This window comes from Rhododendron vialii, chromosome 10a, assembly GCF_030253575.1.
Source record: "Rhododendron vialii isolate Sample 1 chromosome 10a, ASM3025357v1".
Classification (NCBI taxonomy): Eukaryota; Viridiplantae; Streptophyta; class Magnoliopsida; order Ericales; family Ericaceae; genus Rhododendron; species Rhododendron vialii.
The window spans coordinates 4,286,314-4,312,562 of record NC_080566.1 but is presented as its reverse complement, the minus strand read 5'-3'; the positions used below and the strand labels follow the sequence as shown (position 1 = coordinate 4,312,562).

The window sequence follows — 26,249 nt, the reverse complement described above, 5'->3', positions numbered from 1 at the left end:
CATATACGTTAAATTATAACCATCATCATATTTATTATTCATAAAAGAATTTCAACTAAAAGCATTTGATCACTTGCGCACATTTCTAACCAATAAACTATCATCCGTCATACTAAAACCATTTGATCATTTGTGCACCTTTCCCTATATTTTAATTAGATCTTACTCTCTCCATCCTAATTTACTTGTCCCAATTCTATTCTAACTGGATAAAAAAAAATTATTTATATCTTTAAATTGGTAATGAATTTTATATTCATTATGGATTTTATTTGATAAATTTCGATTTGTTCACAATGTTTTTGAAATCACCTAAAATATCTATATGATAAAACAAAGCTGTGTTTGAATCTAAAAGACAACCAACGCTTAAGATTTATCCTATTTTTTTTGCATAAATCTCCACCCTCCATTCTACAAAATGGCATGCCGTAAATACCTAATCTATCCAAGGGCTATCCTAAATGAAATTTTGGTAAAATTTTGATTCGATTTTCCAAATTTGAAACGTAGATTGTGGAAACCCTAGCCCCATACCTCACGCTCCCCGTTCTCCCTCAGACTCCGTCTCCCTCTCTCGACTCTTTCTCTCTTCGATCGCTCTTCTAGCACCACCGACCGGTGCGACGAGTCACCACCGGAACTACCACCATTCGAGGCTCTCAGGGCTCTCTCTATCTGTATCTTCCATCGCTTCCCCTGCCTCATCTACCACCATGTATTCATGTAAGCCAAAATCTCCCTTCGATCCACCACCACCAACCCAACACCAGCTGGCACCGTATCGCCTCTCCATCAGCGGCACCAGTCCTCTCCATCACCGCACCACCTCTCCAGGTCTCTCTCTCTCTCTCTCTCTCTCTCTCTCTCTCTCTCTCTCTCTCTCTCTCTCTCTCTCTCTCTCTCTCTCTCTCTCTCTCTCTGCGTCAAAGATGGTGATGGATTTTTTGAAAAATCCCAAACCCCAATCCTCAAAATTCGAAATTCATAACCGTAAACCTACTGTTAGTGTATATAAAGTATCCAGATTTTTTATTTGAAGAGAAAAAAATTAGCTACAACGATCAGATTACTTTGGGTTTCTTAATTTGGACCTTGATTTCATGATCAGCCAAAATTTGGTCTCCACAGAGTTAGATTGGGGATTGATGTATGGAGTTGTTTACAGGCGAAGTTGACCTATCTAGGGATGGTAAGTAGTTTTGATTATCATTTCTTTTAAGGCAAAAAAAAATAGCCAATATGCATATATCTTTTGAAGTTCTGCGGTTGTTTTAAAGTTTTACTTGCAATTTGTTGAATTTTTTGTATCAATATTGTTCTGCCCATCATTTGCATTATTGTTCCCATCTCTCACAACTTATTAGCAATAGAAATGTTAATGCTATTGTTCAAAAGGTATATGGGCCCATTAATGCGAATTTGGTTTCCTGGACTTCTCTTCTATCAGTGTATGTGAAAAATGGCCACGGCTGTGTTCTTAGGATATGTTTTTTGGCGTTTCTGAACATGTACTTCAATTGCCTTCTAAGTGTTTGATGAAATGTGCCAACTACAATAGCCTTATGCTTTCATTCATTTTTTTTGGTATAGTTATTTTCCAGAATCTTCGGCAGAATCGGCCCCTCACTTTAAACCAATTTTACCAAAATCTTATGAATTTGAGGTACACAAAGACCATTCCTTTTTCCCTCATAGTTATCATTCCAAGTTGGCTGACATTGAGATTTAGTCTATCCATATTGGTTCTTGGTTTATTTCATATATTGTTCACATCGCAATTTAGGTCTTTTTGTTAGGTTTTTGGATTAGCAGTGCTTAGACGGGTAGAGAAGAGACATATCTTTGTATCGTAACCTTATCTCTAATCTAAATAGATATATACACACACATACTGAGAATTACACTGATGCTTGCTCGCTTGCAGAATTACAAAAGTTTACCCCTAACTGAAATCTATTCTAATTCCATGTGATTCTAATATATATAGCTTACCTCTAATGGAATTTACTCTTTAAGTGATTCTCCTTTCCATGTCTGTGCGTGGGAAAGAAAGAAAAAAAAAGAAAGAGAAATTTCTTAGGACCTTATGGCCTTACCAAAGTAGAAATGTGCAGAAGGCCCATGGCAATTATCAGTAAGGAGTGCACGCGCGCACACACACAAACCCAGTGATTGTTTGCATGATTCAATATCGGAATTGGTTGTCGGATGAAATATGCTGCTCATTAACTCATCTTTGCCCATGTAAACTCTATTTCAAGTTGTCAATGTGGTTTATGGGAAAAGATTTTGGGTCTTTTTTCGATTATTTTCTGAAGTCCATCTTTTTACTAATGGCTCCTTCATTAAGTCTCCCATTGCACATGATTCTCCCGCGATCAATTCTATGGATTTTGTTTTGGGGGCTCTTTGTTAAAAGTTGATTTTTACCTTAAAAGTTGTAAAATAACACCGCAACTGATTTATTTCCATATGTATGTTTCGCTAGTTTGTTTCATGTTTGAACCAAAAGCTGTTTTAGTGGTGAGATCAGATTTCCACTACTACTATATAATTAGAGCAATATGATCAACTTCTTTTGTTTGTGATTTCTGAGTTATATGTTTAGATAAAATTCAATGGTTGCATCGATGCCTTAGAGGTAAAGGAAAATCTATGTGTATAATTTATGGGGCTTAGAGGTTAATGCTATTTTGAATACAATAGACCAGTGCATTTTAGTTATCCAATAGAGCTACTCTTTACTTTTCTCTTTTCAAAAGATTTGCAGGCTCAAACTTTCAAACGAGGCGAGGACCAAAATTCTACCTAAGGGGCTGCAAACCCAGGTACAGTAAATTATGTTTCAACTTAAATTCAATTCTTACTGTAATCAATATTAGTAAATTCGTTTTCTCCTTTTTGTGTTAACTAATTTGTTTTTAAGCATTTGTGTGTTACATTGGATGGACCTCTACACACATTTTATTTGTATGGGCGGCTGTTTAAGTCTTAGTTTAATGTTTACCTTAACTCCAGCCATGTATTTATTGACCCGGCTGTATCAAATCATACTTTTTGAGTTCTCTACTTAATGAGGTTTACAATATTGAAGAGTTCTATATGAGATATATTCATTTATTGTGACGAAGAGGTTAGATGGTTGTCGCCTCAACAAATAGTATGTCATTACTCATTAGTTATGAACATGCAATATGCCTCACAAAAAAAGAACAAAAAAAACAGAGATCGTTTCCTCTTTATTTGATCGTGGTTATGTACAATGAACTGAAAGTTTCAAACGAAAAAAGAAGAGGGCAAAGTGAGAAATAAATAGTATATTTGACACAAGCCATTACTGTGATCCATTTTTTGACTTCATTTTCCTTTCAGAACCTCTGAAGTTTCGACGCAGCTGGCTTTGAAAGTAGCTCAGTTTTGATTGTAATCATTTGTTGCTACGTAGCACGCACAGAGACACGAATACGAATACGAATGTGGAATTTCTAAAAAGATGTTGAGACGGATTAATTTATTAGCTATCAAAAAAGTAGCAGTCTACTTTTATTTTAGTTTACATAAACCAACACATAGCAGTCTACTTTTAGTACGCTAATGTCTAACTATCAAAAGTAGTAAGTACAAAGGGCAGTGGGTCATGTCATACTCTGCTCAATGGGCTGGAGGAATTGGACAAATATTTAAGGCACGCGTGTGTTTTCTACCTCTAAAGTATCACAGCGTCATTAACATTGAGTTAGAAACTTCTTTGTTTTTTTAGTTGAAGTTTGTAGTATCTACTTAACTGGTATAATTAGGTACCCTCATTGAAAAAAGTTTATCTTTCTGGGTAAGTTGATTTCATTGATAAATATTTAATGTATTCTACTATTTGGTGGTCCAATTATTTGGCCCAAAACGGGAGGTCCTAGGAGGTCGCCTGGTGGGCCTATGCCTAGGGCCGGCCCTGCATGCCGGCGTGGACGAAATCCGAAAGCCTGATTCTGTACCTTTCCTCTCTAGGCACTTGCACTTCGATGCCGGGTTTGAACACGGCCAGCCCGTTGGGCGTTATGAACGCGTAGTAGACCCGCCCGTCCGGCCCGCATAAGCTGTCCATTGGGTTGTTGGATTTTTTGCAAACGGAGATTTCCGCTGGTAAGAAATTGGTGGAATTTGATTGGGTTGTTTAATTTATATGGTTGATGTTTTGAATTTGAAGTGGCAGTTATTAGCAGTTATGTACCGTACTCTTAACGGTCAGCTGTGTTGTGCACAGGGCCAGCCTTGGGCTGAAGCCTAAGGTGCCATTAGGCCTTCAAAAAATACAAATTTTTAGGGCCTCAAAATGTCTAGTGGTCCTACATAGTACTATACCCAAAAAATGGTCCATTCCAAGTTAAAAAAGGCCCACACGGATACAATGAGAGCTGGGCCCAAAAAAAAAAACTCGGTGGCAATTTTGTAAATAAGAAAACTAAATGGTCCATTTTCAAATAAACAAAACCAAACTCTCACGTTTTTTTCCGAAAACGAATTGAAGCCAAAGGGCCTCTGAAATTGAAAGAACGAACAAGGGTTTTTTCTTTTTCAGGAATGCTACATACACTAGTGAAGAACAAATCCACACCCACCAGTGAAGAACAAACAAGGGTCCTCTTGGATTATGAGTTCTTTGGTTTGAATGTTTGATCAAACATTCCAACTGCAGATTTTCATTTTTCACTCGTAACTTATAAGTCTCTCTTCTTTTTAAGTTTCGGAGGTATATTACAATTTCGGAAAGGGAAATTATAATGTCACGACACTTTTGTCTAGTGCCACGACAATTATACCTCTGTGACCAAAGTATTCCCACCCCCCCCACCCCCCCCCCCCCCCCCCCCCCCCCTCCGAAAGTTTCTCACGGCACTTTCAATTTCTCTCTCTGGGACAAAGTGCCCAAGAAACCCATTTCTCAATCATCAGCTTCTCTCACATCTTTCTTTACAAACCCATTATCACTGACGAAGGAAAATCAGAAACCCCATCCTCAGAGAATTGAAAGAACATGAAGTATAGACCTTTTATTTTTTGAACGGGAGGAAGAGACTTGAAGGAGTAAATTAGAACAGATTGTTTGAAGAGATTTGAAGGAAAATTGAAAACCCCGTTTTCCTCTCTTTTCTAACATTTCTCTCATTCTAATATTTCTTGGACTTTTGCATGGTGTTCCCTTTTATTTTTGTGTAAAATAATATACCTTGACAATAGCTAGAAAATCATGTGATTGTTGATGAGTTCAAAGACGTTAGCTCCATCCTAAGATCAGTGACGTGTGGCCGTTCGAGTCATTGTGGACCACAAAAGGCGGTCTTTAATTTTGATAGATCAAGATGAACGGGGTAGAGATCCTATATTTGCAAAGCAAATAAGAACAAATTGGAGAGAGAGATCAACGGATTGAAAGAGGAAAGTAATAGAGAGCTCAGACAAGATGAAAAAGCACACAACGAGAACTGGGCAAAGGTTTCTTTGCAAACAAGGAGAGAAGTGGAAAAGATTAAAGTGAGGGCAAGATAGTCAGACTACACAAAAGGTCGTGACAGTAGAAATCTGAGTCGTGGCATTAGGGCTGCCCTTTCGGAAAAGGTGATTTGTTTATTTTGTGCTTGTCTTCAAAATAGTAAAAGGCCTCATTTTTCATTATGGCATTAGGCCTCCGAAAACTCAGGACCGGCTCGGTTATGCATCCCATGCACGTAACTTTTCTTTTTCCGGCTGTGGCAAATTGGCACTCTAATCCCAACGATAGATATCTGAACCGATTTGAATCGATCCTACACGTTGCCAATTTTTCCGCCGGTCATTACCCAATTTTTAACCATGGGTTCAGTTTTGGTCGCAAATTAATTTGGGGTTCAGGAAGGGATTGGTGAAACCCCAGGCTGAACCGACACATTGCCATCCCTACTCATGCTTGCATGCACTTTGAGGGGGTGGCAAGTATATTTCAAAAAAAGAATTTTTGTTACTCTGATTAAAGTCGGTTAGGTGCTTACTGATAATCGAATATCTTGATTTCAACACGTTGGTTTCCTGGCGGAAGGGGTGGTGTTGTTGGCGTGCTTGTGTGGTGATTGCTGTGGTCTGTGTCCGTGGGCGGTGGTGGCAGCTCTCTCCTAGGCCGGCTGCAGTTTTTCAGTTTAGGATTAGGGTTTTTTTCGGTTTTTAGGTTTGGGCTTGATCTAATTGGTGTTTGGGCTTCAACCTTTTAGGTGTAGGCTTTGTCTTTTTTGGTATTTTTGATTGGTTTATTTCCAATCGAGGGCTTGGGTCTTGGACCGGGTATTGGATGGTTCTTAACTTTGTTAAAAATTTGATGCCGTTCTTTTTATCCTATTAATCTTTGAAACTTCAGAGATTAATGAAATTTCTTTTTGCCATTAAAAAAAAAAACTTTTGAAAAGGATTACTTTGCTTCAAATTAAGACTGGAATTGTGTAGATTTTGATCCATTAGTCTTACGAAATAGACAAACATTTTGTGACAAAAATAAAAGTCAAAAAGTGGACAAATACAATTGAGCCGAGAGTATCTCAAGCTTTGTTCGTTTGGAGGACTCAAAATTCCTGAGCGCGGTCTTCAATAAATTTTTTTTCTCTCTCTCTTCAATAATTATTCTCAAAAACCACTACAAGAAAAAACACTATTCCCGACTAACGGTTTAGTCGGCAATTGTAGGCGTTTTAGTCGGCAAAAGTCTTCCCCGGCTAAAAATTTTGGTCGGCACATTAGTCGGTGGAAGAGGGTCGGCAAAGGTTTTTGCCGACTAAAAAAAGTTTAGTCGGTAAAGATTGGTCCATTTGCCGACTAACTTTTTAGTCGGAGAATGTGTTAATATTGGCCGACTAATTGTTTAGTCGGGGATGTGTAACCTGTTTTTGTCGACTAATGATTTAGTCGGGGAATGTTTATCCTATTGGCCGACTAATTGTTTAGTCGGGAAATGTGTTTTAATTATCACCGACTAAAAGCTTAGTCGGTAAATGTCATTTTGAATCAACTAATTTGTAGCCTATTGGCGACTAAACTTTAGTCGGGAAATGTTCCATACCAATTTGTCATTCCAAAATTCCCTACAAATTTTTTCCACATTATTATTCCCGCCGGTAAATTTTAGCCAACAATCATTAAATCCACAAAATTAATACAAAATAAAAATTCCAAGAAATAAATAAACTTTCATAAATAGAGAGGTGTCCACCAAATAGTTAAAAAACAATTTGTATCCAAATTCCTAGAGTGCAAAATAACAACACGTCCACCACGGGAGTAAAATAAAAAAAAATTCAAGCTCAGTAACAAAATGTATCCAAACCCCGTGGACATTCAACTTCAACATGCAAACGGATAACAAAAAAAATCCAAGCACGTCCACAACCAAAATCCAACTTCGATCTTCATAGTCAATAACCAACATCCTGCACAATACTCCATTAAAACGTCGTCCCTGTAAAAAAAACCAAAAAAAAAAGAACAATCTATCATTAGTATTTATGAACTAGTGTATCTCATTGCACAAAGCATGAACATGGTAAAGATTTACTAATTAGAAGGCAGAACGAAAAATTAAAATTATCTTGACATAATTATGCATACAGAAATAACTATAAGATTAGAATGTGCAACATGGCCCAACCCAATGTGGAAACAGAAAGATCGGGTACTTCAAGACAACTAGAGGAGCATGTTGATGAAAACACAATAGGAAAGATTTGAAGATATAGGCTTAGTTATGGTCAGTGTTCCCAGCATTGAAAGAGATCATTTAATCCGAATTTTCCATCACCTTTACCTACCCAAACAGAGGAAGTGTATCTAGGGATGGCCAGCAAGGTTCCTCTTAGAAGCATTCTCTCATAATTATTTACATGAACATCCTTGATCCCCATATATATCAACATACTCTCCCCCTAGTCACCCCACCACCCAAACGAATTTCTATTGACGAAAACCACCCGTCATGGTGGTAAACTAATAGGAGATGAGTGAACTTATCATTCAATTACAGCTGTTACATTCAATTACAGTTGTTACAGGACTTTTTCCTTGCAACTTCTTAATGAGAACATGGACTAAGGAGAGGAATATACAACATTAAATAAAGAAGCCAAGTTGATTAGCAAATTAGATCCAACTAATTCCAACTAAAATGCCCGGTAAAAACATTAGACAGAAGAATTGAGAACAAAAAGAGTTCACTTTCTATTGTTGAAGCTCGGCTGTGATATGATAAGCGTGTGACCCCTGCCTGTTTGTAAATATATGGTACTTAAGAAACTACTTATTGGCACCGACAAGGGCGGAGCTATATGGTCTTAAGAAATATTCCCATTTTGCAAGGCCCAAAGACTATTATTTGAAAAACCAGTGTTAATACATGGGTCATGTTTTCATTTGGTTTACAGAATAGAAATCTATCCACTAGCTTTACTAATCATTCAAACCTCTTATGAGGTTCCATACTAAGTATTCTTTACTCTTAATCGGACAGAAGAGTACAATTGCAAAAACTTAGTGTACATACTACATACTACAAGTCATTTACAAATCACCGACAAGTATAATCATTCATGCAAATAAGATAAAGTATAATCACTCATGCAGATAAGATACAACCTTTTAACTCAATGAAACTTTCTGCCCCATGTGGGTTGTCTAGCCTATTCTTCATGTGAATCCAAGACTTATCCATTAGAACTATACGTATGACCACCTGAAGTGTTTAATACAAATCAAAACAAGAAACATTATAGAGTAGAGAAACAAAAAAACTGTATATTGACCAAAGTCTGTACAAATTAAAACCCACAACAAACAAAGCACAAAAAACCTTAATCAGTGTTGATTTGAATCTTATCCTTGCTTCTCTTATATTAAGCAAGCACATTAAAATATAATCCTCCCAAAAGTTATATAGTTGAGACAATACCTTAATATAGCTTAATCACCTCAGCAAAAATGCAATGCTTGAGATCATCAATCTGCATTTTCAAAAAGGTCAACACACACCCACACAAGCTGGCAGAGAGGGAGATAGGGCTAAAGATTGATTTTTTTAACGCATGCGGAAAAAAAAACTGAACGATGACAAAAAAAAAAAAAAAAAAAAAAACAAGCTTTTTTATATTTTTTGGGAAACTAGGCCTAAACAATTTAAGAAGAACCAAACGAGGCCTTAGATCCTAAAAGTTCTCCTATTAATCTCCACCACCACCAAACCCTCATTTTTCTACAAAAAAAAAAAAAACAAGGGTTACATTGCAGGGAGTTCGAGCTGACTCGAATCAATTCTATGGCGTCTAAGGTAATTACACTGAAGGCAAAAGGCAAGGCGGCGAAGGGCTCCTTGAGGCCGTCGGAGGACCGGTCGCTGGCCAAGTCCATCAAGGAATGGATGAACTGGATCATGAAGAAAGCCAAGGTTTACCCATTACGGCTTCATCCCGCTCGTCATCATCATCGGCATGAACTCTGACCCCGAGCCCCAATTGGTAGGTCTGTTGGGAGCCCAAAGGAAAGCCCATCGGAGGCCGTTCGTCGACACCCTCTACAGGAGATCTTATTGCGCACTGTGCATATATCGTGTGTGTGCACGTGTATATGAGAGGATAAAGAAAGCAATCGACAGCAACGAGATTTTGAGGATACCTCGGGGACGCTTGATTTGGGGCAGCTCGATATGGGGAAGATTGATTTCTCCGCCACTGGGTCTCCCCCTCGCTCTCCATCGCTGGGTTTGGAAAAGAGGGGAAGTAGTGAACTAGGGATCTGGGAAAAGTACAGAGCAAGAAAAAAGATTAAACAAAAAAAGAAAAAGGCCAAAAACAATGAAACGACATCGTTTCACCTAAGGGGAAAAATTATTTCCCGCCCTTGAGCCCTTTTTAACGCGTTCCAAATGCCGCCCAAAATTTGGGGACTAAAAACAGTTGTATTTGAAAGACCGCCGTTTTTTTGGTATACTAAAAACACATCATGTGCAACAGTAGCACCATAATCCATATGTAACCAATAGAGAAAAATTCTCGTAAAGTTCTATAATGCACCACTCGGGGATTGTCCGAGTTGTTTTTTTAAAATTGGAACCGTCTACCTTTTTTATGTGGGAGTGATTATATCATTCGTGCAAAAAATAAAGTAAATTGGTTATCGTTCTATACTTGATCGCACATAAAAAAAAATTTCTATTAATGAATCTACGTCCTGATGAAAAGGCTTCCAAAACCTGATAGACTCGAAAATTTGTGAGAGTAATTGAAACACCAAGAACAACAAAATGAATGGTATGGATCGTTATAGTTGTGTCGCAGTCGTGTGGCTAGCGTACATTAGACTATAGCGAAATACATTGGTTTAGAACTAGATAAGTTGGATATATAGATTTGAAAGGTAACTGCAGACTCATTTTTTCGAATGTTCGATCTAAACCGTTACGATTTAAGATTTTATCAAATTTATTATTCTCCCCTAAAAATATGTGATAATCGGATGTCGGAAACCACATAATCGAATCACATTCTGTGCTTCCAAATGTGTTAAAGTCCTATAATGCATCACTTGAGGGCCGCCTGAGCTGTTGTTTAAAAATTGAAACCGTCTACTTTTTATGTGGGAGTGATTATATCATTCGTGCAAAAAATAAAGTAAATTGGTTATCGTTATATAATTGATCGCACATAACAAAAAAATTCATATTAATGAATCTACGTCCCGATGAAAGGGCTTCCAAAACCCGATAGACTCGAAAATTTGCGACAGCGATTAAAACACCAAGAACAACAAAATGAACGGTATGGATCGTCATAGTTGTGTCGCAATCATGTGGCTAGCGTACATTGGACTATAGCGGAATGCATTGGTTTAGAACCAAATAAGTTGGATGTATAGATTTGAAAGGTAACTACAGACTCATTTTTTTGAATATTCGATCTAAACCGTTACGATTTAAGATCTTATCAAATTTATCATTCTCCCCTAAATAAGTGATAATCAGATGTCGAAAACTATGTGATTGAAAACACATTTGGCGCTTCCAAAGGCGTTAAAGTCCTACAATGCATGACTCGAGGGCCGCCCGAGATATTTTTTTAAAATCGGAATCATCTACCTTTTTTATGTGGGAGTGATTATATGATTCGTGTAAAAAATGAAGTAAATTGGTTATCGTTATATACTTGATCGAACATAACAAAAAATTTCATATTAATGAATCTACGTCCCAATGAAAAGGCTTTCAAAACCCTATAGACCCAAAAATATGCAAAAGTGATAAAAAAAACACAAAGAACAACAAAATGAACGGTATGGATCGTCATAGTTGTGTCGCAATTGTGTGGCTACCGTACAATAGGCCCATTTTTATACAATAGAATTATATAATATATATTACTTGTTCCAATTATAAGCACAAAAAGATTGTTGGCCTTGGTGGTTTGAGATGTGTGTCTCAAGTCCCTAAGGACTTGGGTTCGAACCCTATAGAGATTATTTTTTTAAAACCGATTATTTTTTTAAAACTAGTTTTTTTTCTTATTTATTTTCAATGTATTTTATTTTAAAAATATTTATTAGATGAAACGCAGTGTATATTAGTACAGTCCTGCTACGAGCAGGGATAATCCGTAGGGACAAACGCGTTTGGCCCCATTTGGATCCCGAAAAAATCTAAAAAAATATTCATAAATTTTTGAATATTATTTTATGGGGCCCTGTAACAAATCAGCTACAGTGGATATCGATAAGTATTACTTTTGGATAAGTAGGGGCGAAAAAACGCGTTTGGCCCAGTTTCGCCCCTACTTATCCAAAAGTAATACTTACCGATATCCACTGGAGCTGATTTTTTATAGGGCCCCATAAAATAATATTCAAAAATTTATGGATATTTTTTTAGATTTTTTCGGGATCCAAATGGGGCCAAACGCGTTTGTCCCTGCTCTTAGTTTTTTTGATATTAGTATATGTGTAGTAATTGGTATATTATCACGTTTGAATTTTGATTCAAAATTTCTTAAACATATAAAATATTTTAAAAGCTTATTTTACTTAAATAAAAGGAAAAGATTAATAAATTATTGGATTATCAAAAAATGCATAGAAATAAAGTAAACTATAATCTGAAATCCGTTGTTTATTTAATAACATTTTTTTTTTGGTTTTTTTCACGTATCGATAAAGGGATATTCTAAACCTGATTGAGCCACAAATTTACGGGACCGAATAATTCAACAAGTGCAAGAAAATCAACGATCTTGATCGTCAATATTGTTTCGCGATCTTGTGGCTACTGTAATCGGATGATGGAATAAATATTTCCTTTCTTTTAAATTATTAAAAAGGGGTAAAAGTTGATATTCCATGACTAAATCTATTAGTTGGGTAATGTGTTTGATTTTTTAATTTGGATTAAATGAAATTACCCGACTAAAATATATTTGGTCGAAAAATGGAATTTCGTTTTCTATCTTATTAAAATCCAAAAAAATGATATTTCCTAACTAACTTGAAATTTAGTCGGCAAATAAATAAATTACTGACAAAATATAGTTTAGTCGGAATTAATTTTCTATTTTATTAAATTGGAAAAAATGATATTTCCCGACTACATTTAACTTTAGTCGGCAAATATATAAATTACCGACAAAAATATAGTTTAGTCGGAATTAATTTTCTATTTTATTAAATTGGAAAAAATGATATTTCCCAATTAAATTTAAATTTAATCGGCAAATAAAGAAATTACCGACTAAATTTAGTTTAGTCGGAATTATTTCTATCAATTACCGACTAAAATATATGTTTTGGCCGACCAAATTAATTTAGTCGGCAATTGTTGTATATTTTACCGACTACAAATTTTTAGTCGGTAATTGGCTTATATTTTCCGACTAAACAACGTTTAGTCGGGAATTGTGTATTTTGTTGTAGTGAACCTTTCTAAAACCGCCCAAACAAAATACAGACAGGTTGTAGGTACAATTACCACAGCTTTTGAGTATTTGTCTACTTGACCAGCTAGAACTAGAAATGAAAACTAAAGAACCCTCTCCACCCACCCACCACCCCCCCCCCCCCCCCCCCGGGCTTTTTTTTCTCTCTCGCCGGCAGGAGAATCCATTTCTTTTCTTGTATTGTTTATTACAAGTAAGTGACATTTTTTTAACAAACATATAAGAATTTATATTAATCCAACGACATTTTCTGGAATCTAAAAGTAGAATTGATTTTGGATTTCATTTATGTTCATTCATTTTCTGGAATGATTTTGGATCCAAACTTCCAAGTTGATGAATGTACATGTATCAATTTGTAAGTGTTTGTTTTATTGGGGCGCAATTAGTCGGGTTAGGTGGGGTTTACTGTGGTGTAGTCTGTAGAAGAAGAAATCATAGAGAGAGGTGCTACTGGTACATACAAACATCTTTTTGATCCCATTTTTAGTCTAAAAAAATGATCGAAACCGTTCATTTTGTTTAAAATACTTTGTTGAAGGCTCCTACAAAAATAAGCTCAATCCGGTATCGGTTAGGGCGTCTACAAAACGTCCAACTTTGTCCTAAAATTCAAGCCTAGATTCTAAAGCAAAGTTGGATGTTTCATAAATGCTCTTATCGATACCGGATTATGCTTATTTTTTGCAATGACCATAAGCAAAGTATTTTAAACAAACTGAGCAGCTCCAATCAATTTTTTGAGACTCAAAAAAAAATTTGTACACACTGGTACAAATTTATATCTGTACCATTAGACTTTCTGAATCATAGAGTGGTGCTGGGGCATGACCACATGCTGCCCCACCCAATACCCTTAACCACCTCACACACTTGTGGGGTACTCATGGCCCCCGCAACATTGTGTGTTTGGTTAAGACCTAGGGTCATGCTCCTCTAAGGCCTAAGGCACCTAATGGTCATGCTGAGCGGCTTGTGGCAATGCCCAAGAGCACTTATTAATAATTTTCGGCGTAGAAAGCCATTTGACTCAAATTCATGATCCTAATCTTCTGTGTGAGGTAAGAGCATACATAAGTTATGACGTACCTCCAATAATCTATCCTTGGGTTATCCCCCACCCATCCAAAAGCAGTAGCTTTCACTCCTTTCTTTTTCGAATGGGCAAATTTCTCCTCTTCTTTTCAGCAGTTATACTTTCGTGTTCTCATGGTCTTTGCAGAAAAGCCATCAGAGGCAAAAAATAATAATTTAAATCCCTCGCTCAAAAATCTGCTAAATTTGCTGTCCTAACACTCCTCCAACTGCCCTCCTTACTTTTTTGTTCATGACCAAATGATACTTCCACTATAAGATTCAAAACAAAAGAAAGTTAACTATCACCTGTCATAAGTAAATTATATCATGGGCTGATTTTTTTTCTTTTTGACAATTATATGTACATGTCAAGGTTTTAAATCGTGATATGGGGAAAGGTAATGGTAATGGTGATATGGCCATATATCAGCCAATATCTGTGGTCCGAAACCCTGTTTCGTAACGGTTGACAGGATGCGTAACAACCTTAATTTATTTAAAACCGCAATCCATGTCCAAATTGTGGGATGAGAGGAAACCAATTTGGTATGAATTACTGGAGCACTAAACAAAATTTTAGAGATAGGAGAACAACATAATACTTTTTATTGTAATCCAAGTTTTGTCTGTCTTGGAAGGTAAGCCATAATCCATGATAAAAACCTATCCAAGACTCACCAACAAGCTACTGTTTCCAATGATTATATAAGACCTATTCTCACTGCATGTCATTAGTTAATGTATCAATTCGCTAACCACCCTGCTAGTTTTGATCAAACATCTCTGGATAAATCTGTGTTTATACGCTCCCAGAAACTAATTTGGCCAATCCAAAAAAAACCAAAATGCTAAAACTCCCAAATAAGAGGTTAGTTCAAGCCATGGAGGGTTATGTTTTGAGGATGGCTTTGGTCACATCTTGTTGGTTTATCCTTGAATCTATCCTCTTCCCAGATGGATTTCTGAAGAAGTTTTATCTCGGCTTCTACATCCACCCGCTATTGCTCTTTCTCTGTCAGATTTTCCTTTGGATAAAACTACTTCAAAGATGGCTTCCCCTCCTTGTCTCGCTAGCTATTCGAATCGCTTGGTTTGTAGCGTCTGAAATTTGCAGGGTGTTTCCCAGTATCCTCTCTGTTTTCGCATTCATTAGAATCACCAATGATGAGTTTGCAAATGAGGTGGAGGAGCATGAAATTCCAAGTGCTACAGTTCAAAGTCATATGGCCGATTCGTATAGCACTTGCGATGCAGTATCCATTAAAAATGAAGCTAAAGTATATGCACTACACATGGAGGAGGTTGAAGCAGACACTGATTGCAGTGACAGCTCACTACTAGTGGAGTCGATTATAAGAGAACCCCGTGTGCTTATCGATGAAGATAGAAGCTTGGAGGTGTATATGCCCTCCATTTCACCTCCCCAAGATGATGAAATTAGTGTAACTTTGCCATCATTGTGTAGCTCTAAAGCACCAATCGTTGAGGGAGAATTGATCAATCAAAACATGGAGGCCGACATAGATCCAATCTATGAGAAATACAGTGAAAGGATGAGATGGTTTGATTTGCTCAATCATGATAGAACATGTGGAATAAGTAGGTACTCGTAATCATAAACTGATTTACAAACAGAATGTTTAATATTTGAGAATACGTTTACAATTATATGAAAAATTCGTTGCATCAGCATGAGGCATTTGAGGTGAATTCAGAACATGCAATTATTTTCTTGTTTCGTCAGTGGCATATTGGCTAGCTATTTTGTATGCAGGTGCAATCTTGAACAAGCAATTGGCTTCTCTTAGTTCATTTGAGGATATAAAGTCTGTGGAATTCTCCATTCCACAGATTTCATGGAGCAAGACGGCTAGAAGAAGGCTGATAAGAAGCTTAGAAAGTGACTTCGAATTGGTTTATGTGGCTCAATCATGCTTATCCTGGGAAGTACTACATTACCAATACCGAAAAGTTGAGGCTCTCTTATGCTCAAACTTTCAAAATGGCGCCTTTTATGAGAATGTCGTCGGGGGATTTCAAAAGTTTCAAATACTTCTAGAGAGATTTATGGAAGATGAAAGGTGTGAGGGCAAAAGGTACTGGAATTATGTTCAAAGGAGGTTAACTTTCAGGAGTCTACTCCAAGTTCCTCAGGTTTCAGGTACCTTTCACAGAAAAATATGTTTATCCTGGTTAATCAAGTTGGCAAATCAATAATTAGTGCTATCCATTTATCCATCTCCAACATATGAAGCATATGAAATAGTAACTTCAACATGTGTTTTCCTTTTTAAAAGAGAAAAATAGTTGTTCATTTGAGAAGGGTATCAAAATTTTGCTGATTGAGATTTGAAAAGATATATACCTTTAAAATGTGGTGAACCTTATTATATAACAAATTCTAAAACTTCATCACGATGCGAAAGCTATGCAATCATTATATATTAGTAAGAAATGCATGCCTTCCCCTAAAACGCGTGTTGGACTGTTTCATGGAATGAAATATACTACAGTCCTATGCACAAATGAATGATATTGGCATATTTCCCCTGTCCTCCAATGCACTATACTTCTGATCGTTCAAGGTTATACGGAGGAAAGAGAAGATGACGAAACTAGGGGAGAAGCCATGAGGGCAACAGAAGTGTTGCAGGGCATAGAGAAATGCATAAAGGCCTTTTGGATGTATGTAAAAACGGACCAAAAGAAACCGCGGTGGAAAATGAGTAATCTCATGTGGACTTATCCTCCGGTAGAAGACCCTCGAGACTTGGAGCTCCTAGCAAATCTTACTAAGGCACTCCGAAAGGTAATTCCAGTTATGTATCTGCATAGCAAACATCACATTCAAATATCAGTTGCTGAAATTTGGAGAACTACGAATTTTATGCATTTTTCATTTCATCGTGATTTAGGATACCAACATAACATACTAAATGCAATAAATTGCTTTATTTTTCTGTAGAAGGAGCTATGGCTAAAAGACTTGCAAGGGAAGAGGAGGTGTTGGTTGAAAAGAGGAGTGAACCCTCTGGAAGCATCTCTAGAGAAGGAAATTTTGTTTACAATGATAGAGATGAAGCTGGTATCAAGGGTGCTCAAAATGTCGATGATTTCCACTTCTCAACTCAAATGGTGCCAGGAGAAGCTTAATGATGTGAAGTTTGAAGCAGGAAAGGTTACGAGGGCAAACACAGTTTCCTTATTTCCCTCTTCCTAGTATCTCTCTGAGAATGATATTTGGCACCAGACGTAATTAGGAAATATTTCACTGGTTCAAACGGGAAGGAAGAAAAAGAGAAGTTGTCATCAATTCTTACATATGAGAACGTATAAACGTTGTGTAATGTCTTTAGATTTATGAGCTTGAACCCAGAACCTCGCAGCACTTAACTACTGGTACCTGACCGTTGGGCTGAAGTCTAGGCCGATGCCAAGGTCCACTCAAGGAAAGGAACTGCAATACTTGGTTGCTGCGGCAAAACTGTCAAAAAATAAAGTGGCTTCTCTCCTTGCATTCCCAGGGCCAGGGACAGGGTGATGGGTATTCTCCAGCCTGCATCTGTAGGGTTCTTTTGGCCATTGACAAAATATCCTTTCATACCTACAATTTTAGCTGAATAAGTCCGGTCGCAATGGCCCGTTGTTTCCTGTAATTTTGATAATAGAAGGAAGATAGTCATGTTCTGCATTTGCTAGTTGTCTGAAATTGTTCATTGTTCTTTTCTTTTTTCTTTTTTCTTTTTTCTTTTTATAAGTACCATTTGGTACTCTAAACTTGTTAGGTACATTGATTTGATCCATTTACCTCCTTTCTGGCACATTTTGGCGTTTCACATTCAATGAGACAGCAAGTCAAAATCATGCCCAATTCTGTGTGCTCAATATAAGCCAAGAGGGCCAATGGGGATAAATACTCTGTCCTAATGCAAGTAAATAGATTTTGAGAAAAATATGGCGTGTATTTAAATCTGATATCGGAGCGTCATTTTTTTGGTATTATACGTCAGGATCTAGGGTGCTGTAGTGCACGTGTAATACGGCACACAGCCGTCGATCTCATCAATCAACGGTCCAAATTAAAAATTAATTATGACTGATAATAAATGATTCTTACCGGTCATAATTAAAAATCATATTTCAACCATTCATCGTCAAAATCGATGGTTGGTGTGCGTCCTACAAGGTGCCTTGCAGAGTCTTGCACGACAAAATTTCCCAATCGTATACGTTTAGTAACGACAGTAATGTTACAAAATGAGGCACCAAAACAACATTATAAAGTTATGTCCCACCGCATAGAATATCTAGATATGGTAGTCATAGCATTTGTAAGGTGGTGTTCCAACTCCCAAAAAAGAAGGTTTTGGAAAAAGAAAGGTAATTTCAAGCCCAAAAATTATATGTTTATGCAAATAATTTTTCTATCAATATGGATCTTGTTTGATAGATTTCATTGAGATCTTTTATACGGTGCAAGAAAAATCAAAAAATTATTTTTCATTTTTATTATATTTGAGTTTAAAAATTGAAGAAAAAGAACTTTTTAAAAAGGAAAGTTAGTTGGAACGGGGCCTTTCATATGATATGCCCGCGGACTTTTATTTTTATCGGAAAAAAAGGCTAATCGACGGTAATGTTATGGTAAATGTATGACATAACCCATACAACATGTATCTGAGGTTAAATTCTGAACGCCGACGGTGGAAACCGTGGAATTTCTCTTATCACCGCATCGTGGGTTTTACAATATCTATTCGTGGTTAAACTTTGACCATCAGCGTTGGAAACCGTGGGGTTTCCCTCACTGCACTATGGACCTCACTATATCTTTATTGTTTTAATCTGAATCGTTCATTTTTGTAAATTCCGCCGTGTAATATACCCATGCAAAAAAGAAAAAAAAAATCTACTTCTTAGTTTTCACCAAATAACTTTTCCCATGCCACGTGTCTATTCCGAAGCACACTCTACTTTTTAGTTTTCACCAAATAACTTTTCTAATGCCAGATCACAAAAATTCGTTTAAGAGTCTTAAAATTTCTGCACATAGTCTCTAATAAATTTTCGTTATCTATCTTTTTCCATTCATTATTCTCAAAAATCTTCCTGAAAATCCAAATCGAACAAGAGTCGGATTAATAGATCCAATTGCGGGACCCACCAAGCGGCCACTATAGATCCCGAGAAAGCCGACGGGCATTTTACCTTTAGGTCCAGAAAATAGAAAGTAATTTCCACTGGGTCTTCTTTAATTAACAAAATACTAAAACCCTATGAAAGTGTCTAAAACTCTTAACACTGAAAGCGCCTAATCTCTAGGGCACCCTATAAAAGTGCCTAAACCTAAGGATACCCTGTAAAAATGCATAAATCCCTATAAAAGTGCCTAAACCGCTAAAACTCTATAATAGGAAAGTGCACCCTAAAACCCCTATGAAAGTACCTAAATCTAAACTCTATGGCTCTATAAAAGCGTCTAAACCTAAACTCTATGATACTCTAAACCCTAGATTATTCTAAAACTTTAACGTACCCTGAAACCCTAAAATCTTAGGGTGACACTTTCATTAATGGCAAATGCATTTTTATAAAAGTAGACATAGTGGTAATCAAGTATTTCATTTCTGCGTAATGAAAATTAAGTATCACTTTTCTGTACTCAGAGCTAAAAATCTCAAAGCGGACACGAACAACTCGGCGGAAACATTCTAGACCCTTCGTCCCTTCGCGACCCTTCCAACGGCCTCCTCCGCCCTTCCCCCTGTATTGTTGGAAATTGACTAGAATTCCTAAATTGACTAGGATTCCTTTTCTTATTTGGTTTAGGTTTATTTAGTGTTTTCCTATAAATAGGGACCTTGGGGGTTCCTAGGGTTATGGTCTTTTGTTCAAGGGCTTAGATATTAGGGTTTTGTTTATGCTCTTAGGGTTCCACCAAGGGTTTGTGTCTCCCTTTTGGGTTCCACCAGAGATTTGTCCCTAGATATCTGTTTGGTGCTTCAATTAGAGTTACGGGTATAGCCGGCTCTTTGTTTCTCTCCCCGTTTATAGTGAATCCTCTTGCTCTTTCCCCGTGGAGTACGTTCTTGCTTTGTGCTTGAACGGAACCACGTATATCCTTGTGTTCTTGTTTATCGCTTGTTGATTTATTATATTCTCAATTTCGTGTTCGGCACAACAAATTGGTATCAGAGCTCCGGGTTTCAATCCGAGGCTTTTGTTTTCTGTTGCGTATTGTGCAATTGGTGATCGTTTCAATGGCGACTCGTTTCGAAATTGCGAAGTTCGATGGGCAGAGCACTAGCTTCAGTTTATGGCGTATTAAGATGAAGGCTTTGCTTGTTCAACAAGGATTACACAAGACTTTGTTAGGAAAATTGAATAAGCCTGTTGATATGCAGGATAGTGTGTTTGAGGATCTCGATGCGAAGGCGCTCAGTTCGATTCAGTTGTGTTTAGCCGATGATGTGCTTCGCGAGGTCGGGGAGGAGGATACTACTGCCGGTATTTGGTTGAAGTTGGAAAGCATCTATATGACGAAGTCTCTTACCAACCGGTTGTATTTGAAGCAGCGCCTTTATACGTTTCGTATGAGGGAAGGTACGCCCGTAAAAGACCATCTAGATGAGTTAAATCGAATTATTATGGATTTAAAAAATATTGATGTTGTGATTGATGATGAAGATCAAGCCCTTATTGTGTTATGTTCTTTGCCTGCATCTTATGAGCATTTTGTTACTACCCTACTTTACGGGAGGGATACGATTTCCATGGAGGACGTTAAGTCTAGTTTGTATTCGAAAGAATTGAGAAAAAAAGTATCCGGTGAGGGTGGTGATTTTGTTGCTCAGGGTTTGATGGTGCAAGGAAGAACTTCTGAGAGGGATTATGGCAGTAGAGGGGTTTCTGGCTCTCGTTCCACAAATCAGGAAGTAAAGTGTTTTTACTGTAGGAAATATGGGCACATGGTGAGAAATTGTCCTAGGTTGAAAAATAAGGATAATTTTGAAGAGAAGGTTGTTGCTGGTATTGTTGAAGAAGATTCCGACGATTCACTTATGGTTCTTTCTGTGAGTGTCGGTGATGTCTGTTCGAATAACGAATGGATTCTGGACTCCGGATGTTCTTACCACATGTGTCCGAATAAAGATTGGTTCGATACTTATGAATCGGTCAGCTGTGGTACAGTTCTTATGGGGAATAACATGTCCTGTAGAATTGTTGGGATTGGAACAATTAAAGTCAGAATGCATGATGGGTTTGTGAGGACGTTGTTTGGTGTTCGACATATACCAGATTTGAAGAGGAACCTTATCTCTTTGGGTACTCTTGACTCTTTGGGTTGGAAGCATACCGCTGAAGGTGGAGTCTTGAGGGTTTTGAAGGGTGCTCGTGTTTTGATGAAGGGTCGGAAATCGAATAACCTCTATGTGCTTGATGGTAGTACGATTGTGGGTGCTACATCTTTGGGTTCTTCATCGGTGAATTCGAGGTTGACTCAGTGTTGGGTTTTTAACTCTGTGGTAGAGTCGGTAATTAACTCCGTGTGGAGTTTGAGCAGATCTTCGAGTGCATTCGGGAGGGATGCGTTGGGTGGGAGGTGCCCGTTGGAAGATAGAGGCTCAATTTGGAGGCATGTGCGGCTGGGTTTCCTGAGTCGCGTTTACAAGGTCAAGCAGGTGTGCTTGAGCCTTACTCGTTTGTGCCGTTGGTGATGGCCCCGTGGGGGGGCTTTTGGGGGAGATGAGCGATTAAAGGAGAGGATTGCCTATAGTGTTGAATTCGATGGAATTCAAGTCAAGGTGGAGATTTGTTGGAAATTGACTAGAATTCCTAAATTGACTAGGATTCCTTTTCCTATTTGGTTTAGGTTTATTTAGTGTTTTCCTATAAATAGGGACCTTGGGGGTTCCTAGGGTTATGGTCTTTTGTTCAAGGGCTTAGATATTAGGGTTTTGTTTATGCTCTTAGGGTTCCACCAAGGGTTTGTGTCTCCCTTTTGGGTTCCACCAGATATTTGTCCCTAGATATCTGTTTGGTGCTTCAATTAGAGTTACGGGTATAGCCGGCTCTTTGTTTCTCTCCCCGTTTATAGTGAATCCTCTTGCTCTTTTCCCCGTGGAGTACGTTCTTGCTTTGTGCTTGAACGGAACCACGTATATCCTTGTGTTCTTGTTTATCGCTTGTTGATTTATTATATTCTCAATTTCGTGTTCGGCATATCTATCGACCCCCCTATCTCCATTGCCTTTCTCATCAAGTAATCACATCATCCTTTTCTCTCTCTCTCTCTCTCTCTCTCTCTCTCCCAAGCCACCAAACATGCCGACCTCCGAAGCAAACACTCCACCGGGAGAGCCACCAAACATGCCGACCTCCGAAGCAAACACTCCACCGCCGCAGCAGTCGCCCCCTCCTCCCTCCGATCCAACCGGAGGCCTCGCCGTACTCCTCCCCGTCATCTTAGGCTTCCGGGAAGGCCTCCTTGCACTAAACAGTATAAACCCATTGACAGCCTCGGCGACGGTGATCCACTTCGCTGAAGGTCCAAACCAGCCGAGCAAAGACGGGCCGTTACCCGCGTCGAAGAAATCCATAGAGGACATGCCCAAGGTGAAGATAACGGAAGAAACGGATTTGAAGTCAGAGTCCTCGTGCGCGATATGCTTGGGGGAGTACGAAGTCGGTGGAGAAGCGAAGGAGATGCCGTGCAAGCATAGGTACCACCCAGGGTGCATCGAGAAGTGGCTGGGGATCCACGGGTTGTGCCCGGTTTGTCGGTACGAGATGCCCGTGGAGGAAGACGGGGACGGGGGTTCGAAGGGGAGCGAAGGGGAGAGCAGGAGAGAACAGGGAGAAATACGGATTAGCATCTTCTATGGAATAAGTAGCGAAGGCGGTTCAACTGATGATGGGTCTTCAACCGAGGATATGGAGATTGATTAGGAATGATTGTTCTTTTCGTTTTATACTTCTGTTTGTTTTTGAACTTTTTGTTTGATTCGATTCCATTGGTTGGGATTCCTTTGTACAGACACAAGAATTTGTTGAGTTTGCGATTCTAATGGAATTGTTTCAGTTGTTCGAAGGCTTTGGTGACATACAATGGCTAATTTGATAATGGAATGCTTGTATGGATTTACTAGATTTAAGGTTTTGGAAATCATGTCTACTTGTAGTGGCAAAAAGAAGGGAGGGAAAAAAAAAGGAAATAAAAAAAAAATTAACCGAATATACATCCTACAATGGCATACTCTAGAGGAATCCATGTGAAGAATCACATGCAAAAACGGTAGATTTTGATTCAAGTCTTTTCATCCATTGCCAAGCAAAGTAACGCAGTACGAGGATTAGTTAGAAATAGCTTCAGTAGAAGGCTATTTTTAGGGTAGATTTTGATTCAAGTCTTTCCATCCGTTGCGGAGCGAAGTAACGTAGTACGAGGAGTACTTAGAAATAGCTTCAGTAGAGTAGAAGGCTATTTTTAGGGTTGGCAATGGCAACGAGGTGGATCAGGGGAGGATACCACTGTCCCATTCCCAATTCCAAACTTCTATATATCCAATAGCTGTTCCCGATTCCTGGGATTTTTGTTTTTACCCTTCACCCCCACTTCAGATGTCGATTGGGGATCTCCAAACGGGGAACGGAGATCCAGAAAAATCCCAAATCCAGAGGTGAGGTGAGGTGTGGCAGTCGCAGATTCAAACTTTCAAGAGTAACCCTAACACTGAATATCAAGATTCCATGGTATATTAGCGTCTGATGAAACTTGAATGTATGATCAGTGCATCACATCGAACTTGGGAGCATTTAGTTCACAAGCAGAGGCAATGTAAAATAGACATCAGTTTATGAAACATAACAGACGTTCAACAAGATGAATGTCTAACAGAACCAAATACAGTCACAGATACAAGATAATCGAGACTTAGGGGGAAATGATACAATAATTTCTTTTCGCAGTAGGAAAAGAGAGCTTCGATAACAGAATTTACCATGCAAGCCTAAATTTTAAAGAAGTTTAGTCGACAAGTAGCAAGGAAAGAAGTCCGCACAGACATATCTGGGGCAGTAAGTGAACTATCCTGCAACCAAGGTGATTGAAATCGGTCACACTCCAATCACCAACCCTAAAACCAAAAAGAAAAAGATGTGTTTTTTAATTGTTTATGAGTTCCGAAAACAAACTAATTGGTCTCCCCGTACGTAGGTAAAAGAGAGAATACATTGAACATACTTGCCAAGTTCCGGAACTAAGTCCAGGTCAATTGCATTAAGCTTTAGAACGTCAGGCTAAATTCGAAAGCCTGAGAAGCTAATTTTGAGTTAAGAACTTTCTGTATAGAAGAAGCAGAGTTTGGAGGATCACTTGGCTATGCCAGTTCCATTGCAGTATCCGCAAAGAAATAGGCTAGCAGATCATTTTGTCAAACTTGTGGGGAAAATAACATGTCCAGGCAACTACACCACATATGATCCATCTCTACCTGAAATAGCAATCAAACTAACATGATGGCTTCAACGCAGTTTCAGACCAGTAGCAGGACGGACATGTAGAGTCAAATATAACCGGGTTCTCCACATTCCTGTAAGGAGTGGACTACAAGTCTAAATCTCCAGTCACTAAAGTCTTAACTCCTCACTTCCTTCATCTAGTTTCTTTTGCAAAAATTTCAGCTACGCAGCCAAAAAAGGAGAATCAAAATGTGGCACTTCGAATTTACCAAAGGACATATGTTTCTCAGAATTCCTATGGGTAAAACTTTTATAATCTACTGTGAATAAACAACTTATGTGGGAGTTCAAAAGAGTTGAGTTCAGAGTGCACACATTATGGGAGAGAGTCGCAAGTTTGCAACTACTAACACTGCACGAGACAAGAAAAAAAAGTTTGAAACTTTCTTTACATTCGAACATCTAACTCATTCATGGTCCTACGAATTAGCAAACTGCTACAAGCCTACAATCTATATATATGTATATATATATATATATATATAAGGTGAATAATTTCGAAACTACGATAAGCAACTAAAATGAGGACATATGAAAAAACCACTATTGGTGAAAGCAAGGATTCTTATTTAGTATCCACCCAATCATAACCATCCTTCCAACTTATTCCCATGACCTTACTTCAAGAACGACATATGTCAAAGAAGATGATCCAGTATCCAGTATCAAATATCGAACATGCTTCCTATAAGTAAGAGTAAAAACCATATGAGCACTCTAATTTTTAACCTTTCGCGGCGGCTTCCTTGGTCCCGGAACCTCCATCCTGCCAACAGAACACCCACACCTCCCCCTAAACAAAAGAACAGCTCTTCCATTAGGTGGTGCCATCTTCCTTAGCTCAGATTCCAACTCTTTGTGGTGATCGCGCGCCAATTCGAACACTCCTTTCTTAACACCATCTCTCCCCAAAGAACTACTCGAATTCTTCAAACTCTCCTCCGTCTCAAGCTGGATATCGAATTTCCCCCCCATACGCAGCCCACGGCAACCCGGCCTCCCACATTTCCTACTCAAACACACTGTGATTCCCAATACAGCCACCACTGTGCACAAAATACTTACCCCCAAACACCCATAAATAATAGGGGCCCCAAAAACCTCCTCCCTCACCGCGAAAGCTAGACCTCTAACAATTGCAATAGTGTGGAAAGTTAAAAGCTTTATATGGGGGATTAGTAAAAACCCCGAAGCACTGATCACTGCAATCAAGATTAACACATCGATGGCAGCCCATCGAGACTGTTGGCAGATGCCCAAGTGATTGGGCGAATTGGGTGCCTTTTTGTGCCTCAATTTGGGACAAAGATCGGTTGGATTTACGGAATTAGACATGTCTATCTGTTGATCAACCGAGACTGGGGTATGGAAACAGATCATTTGAATAAAACCCAGAAATGAAAACTGATTATACAGATCAAACAACGTATGTGAAATCGGACGAATTCAGATCGACCCACCTCGTGGCCATTCCGATTTTGAACAAGCGGGTGGCACAAATATGCCTTAATTTTGTTGGGTTTGGATCAAAGATTGGAGCGGAGAAGACAATGGACTGATGCGAAGAGAATTGGGTTTTGTTTGAGAGGTGGAGGGAGAGGATTACGTTCATTTATGGCTCTCATGGTTGGTAAAATAAAAGGGTTGGATACTTGGATTAAGAGTCATACACGT

The 26,249-nt window shown here is 38.3% G+C and overlaps 3 protein-coding genes and 1 long non-coding RNA gene across 7 annotated transcripts; 3 read left to right on the top strand and 1 right to left on the bottom strand.

Annotated features, from left to right (window-relative positions):
* Positions 1 to 396: 396 nt before the first annotated feature.
* On the top strand, positions 397 to 3,827 carry LOC131303876 (uncharacterized). Of its 3 annotated transcripts, none has more exons than XR_009192241.1 (4): positions 397 to 837; positions 1,112 to 1,192; positions 1,594 to 2,039; positions 2,073 to 2,759. It is a non-coding gene; the product is annotated as an uncharacterized LOC131303876 (long non-coding RNA). The 3 variants fall into 3 exon arrangements; XR_009192240.1 differs by lacking the exon at positions 2,073 to 2,759 and adding an exon at positions 2,766 to 3,827 and having other exon boundaries at positions 401 to 837; positions 1,594 to 1,666; XR_009192242.1 differs by lacking the exons at positions 1,594 to 2,039; positions 2,073 to 2,759 and adding an exon at positions 2,766 to 3,827 and having other exon boundaries at positions 402 to 837.
* A 10,880-nt stretch (positions 3,828 to 14,707) lies between these two features.
* LOC131303860 (uncharacterized) lies at positions 14,708 to 17,745 on the top strand. 2 transcript variants are annotated; one of them, XM_058330920.1, is made up of 4 exons: positions 14,708 to 15,653; positions 15,829 to 16,215; positions 16,640 to 16,863; positions 17,023 to 17,745. In XM_058330920.1, the coding sequence occupies exons 1-4, from the start codon at positions 14,900 to 14,902 to the stop codon at positions 17,272 to 17,274; spliced, it is 1,617 nt and encodes a 538-aa protein (XP_058186903.1). In that variant the 5' UTR covers positions 14,708 to 14,899; the 3' UTR covers positions 17,275 to 17,745. The 2 variants fall into 2 exon arrangements, with proteins under 2 accessions (XP_058186903.1, XP_058186902.1); XM_058330919.1 differs by having other exon boundaries at positions 14,713 to 15,653; positions 17,020 to 17,745.
* Positions 17,746 to 22,287: 4,542 nt separating this feature from the next.
* On the top strand, positions 22,288 to 23,204 carry LOC131303873 (E3 ubiquitin-protein ligase MPSR1-like). Its single transcript, XM_058330935.1, has 2 exons — positions 22,288 to 22,387; positions 22,433 to 23,204. The coding sequence occupies exons 1-2, from the start codon at positions 22,380 to 22,382 to the stop codon at positions 23,001 to 23,003; spliced, it is 579 nt and encodes a 192-aa protein (XP_058186918.1). The 5' UTR covers positions 22,288 to 22,379; the 3' UTR covers positions 23,004 to 23,204.
* A 1,917-nt stretch (positions 23,205 to 25,121) lies between these two features.
* On the bottom strand, positions 25,122 to 26,249 carry LOC131304258 (uncharacterized protein At5g19025-like). Its single transcript, XM_058331438.1, has one exon. The coding sequence runs from the start codon at positions 25,953 to 25,955 to the stop codon at positions 25,293 to 25,295; it is 663 nt and encodes a 220-aa protein (XP_058187421.1). The 5' UTR covers positions 25,956 to 26,249; the 3' UTR covers positions 25,122 to 25,292.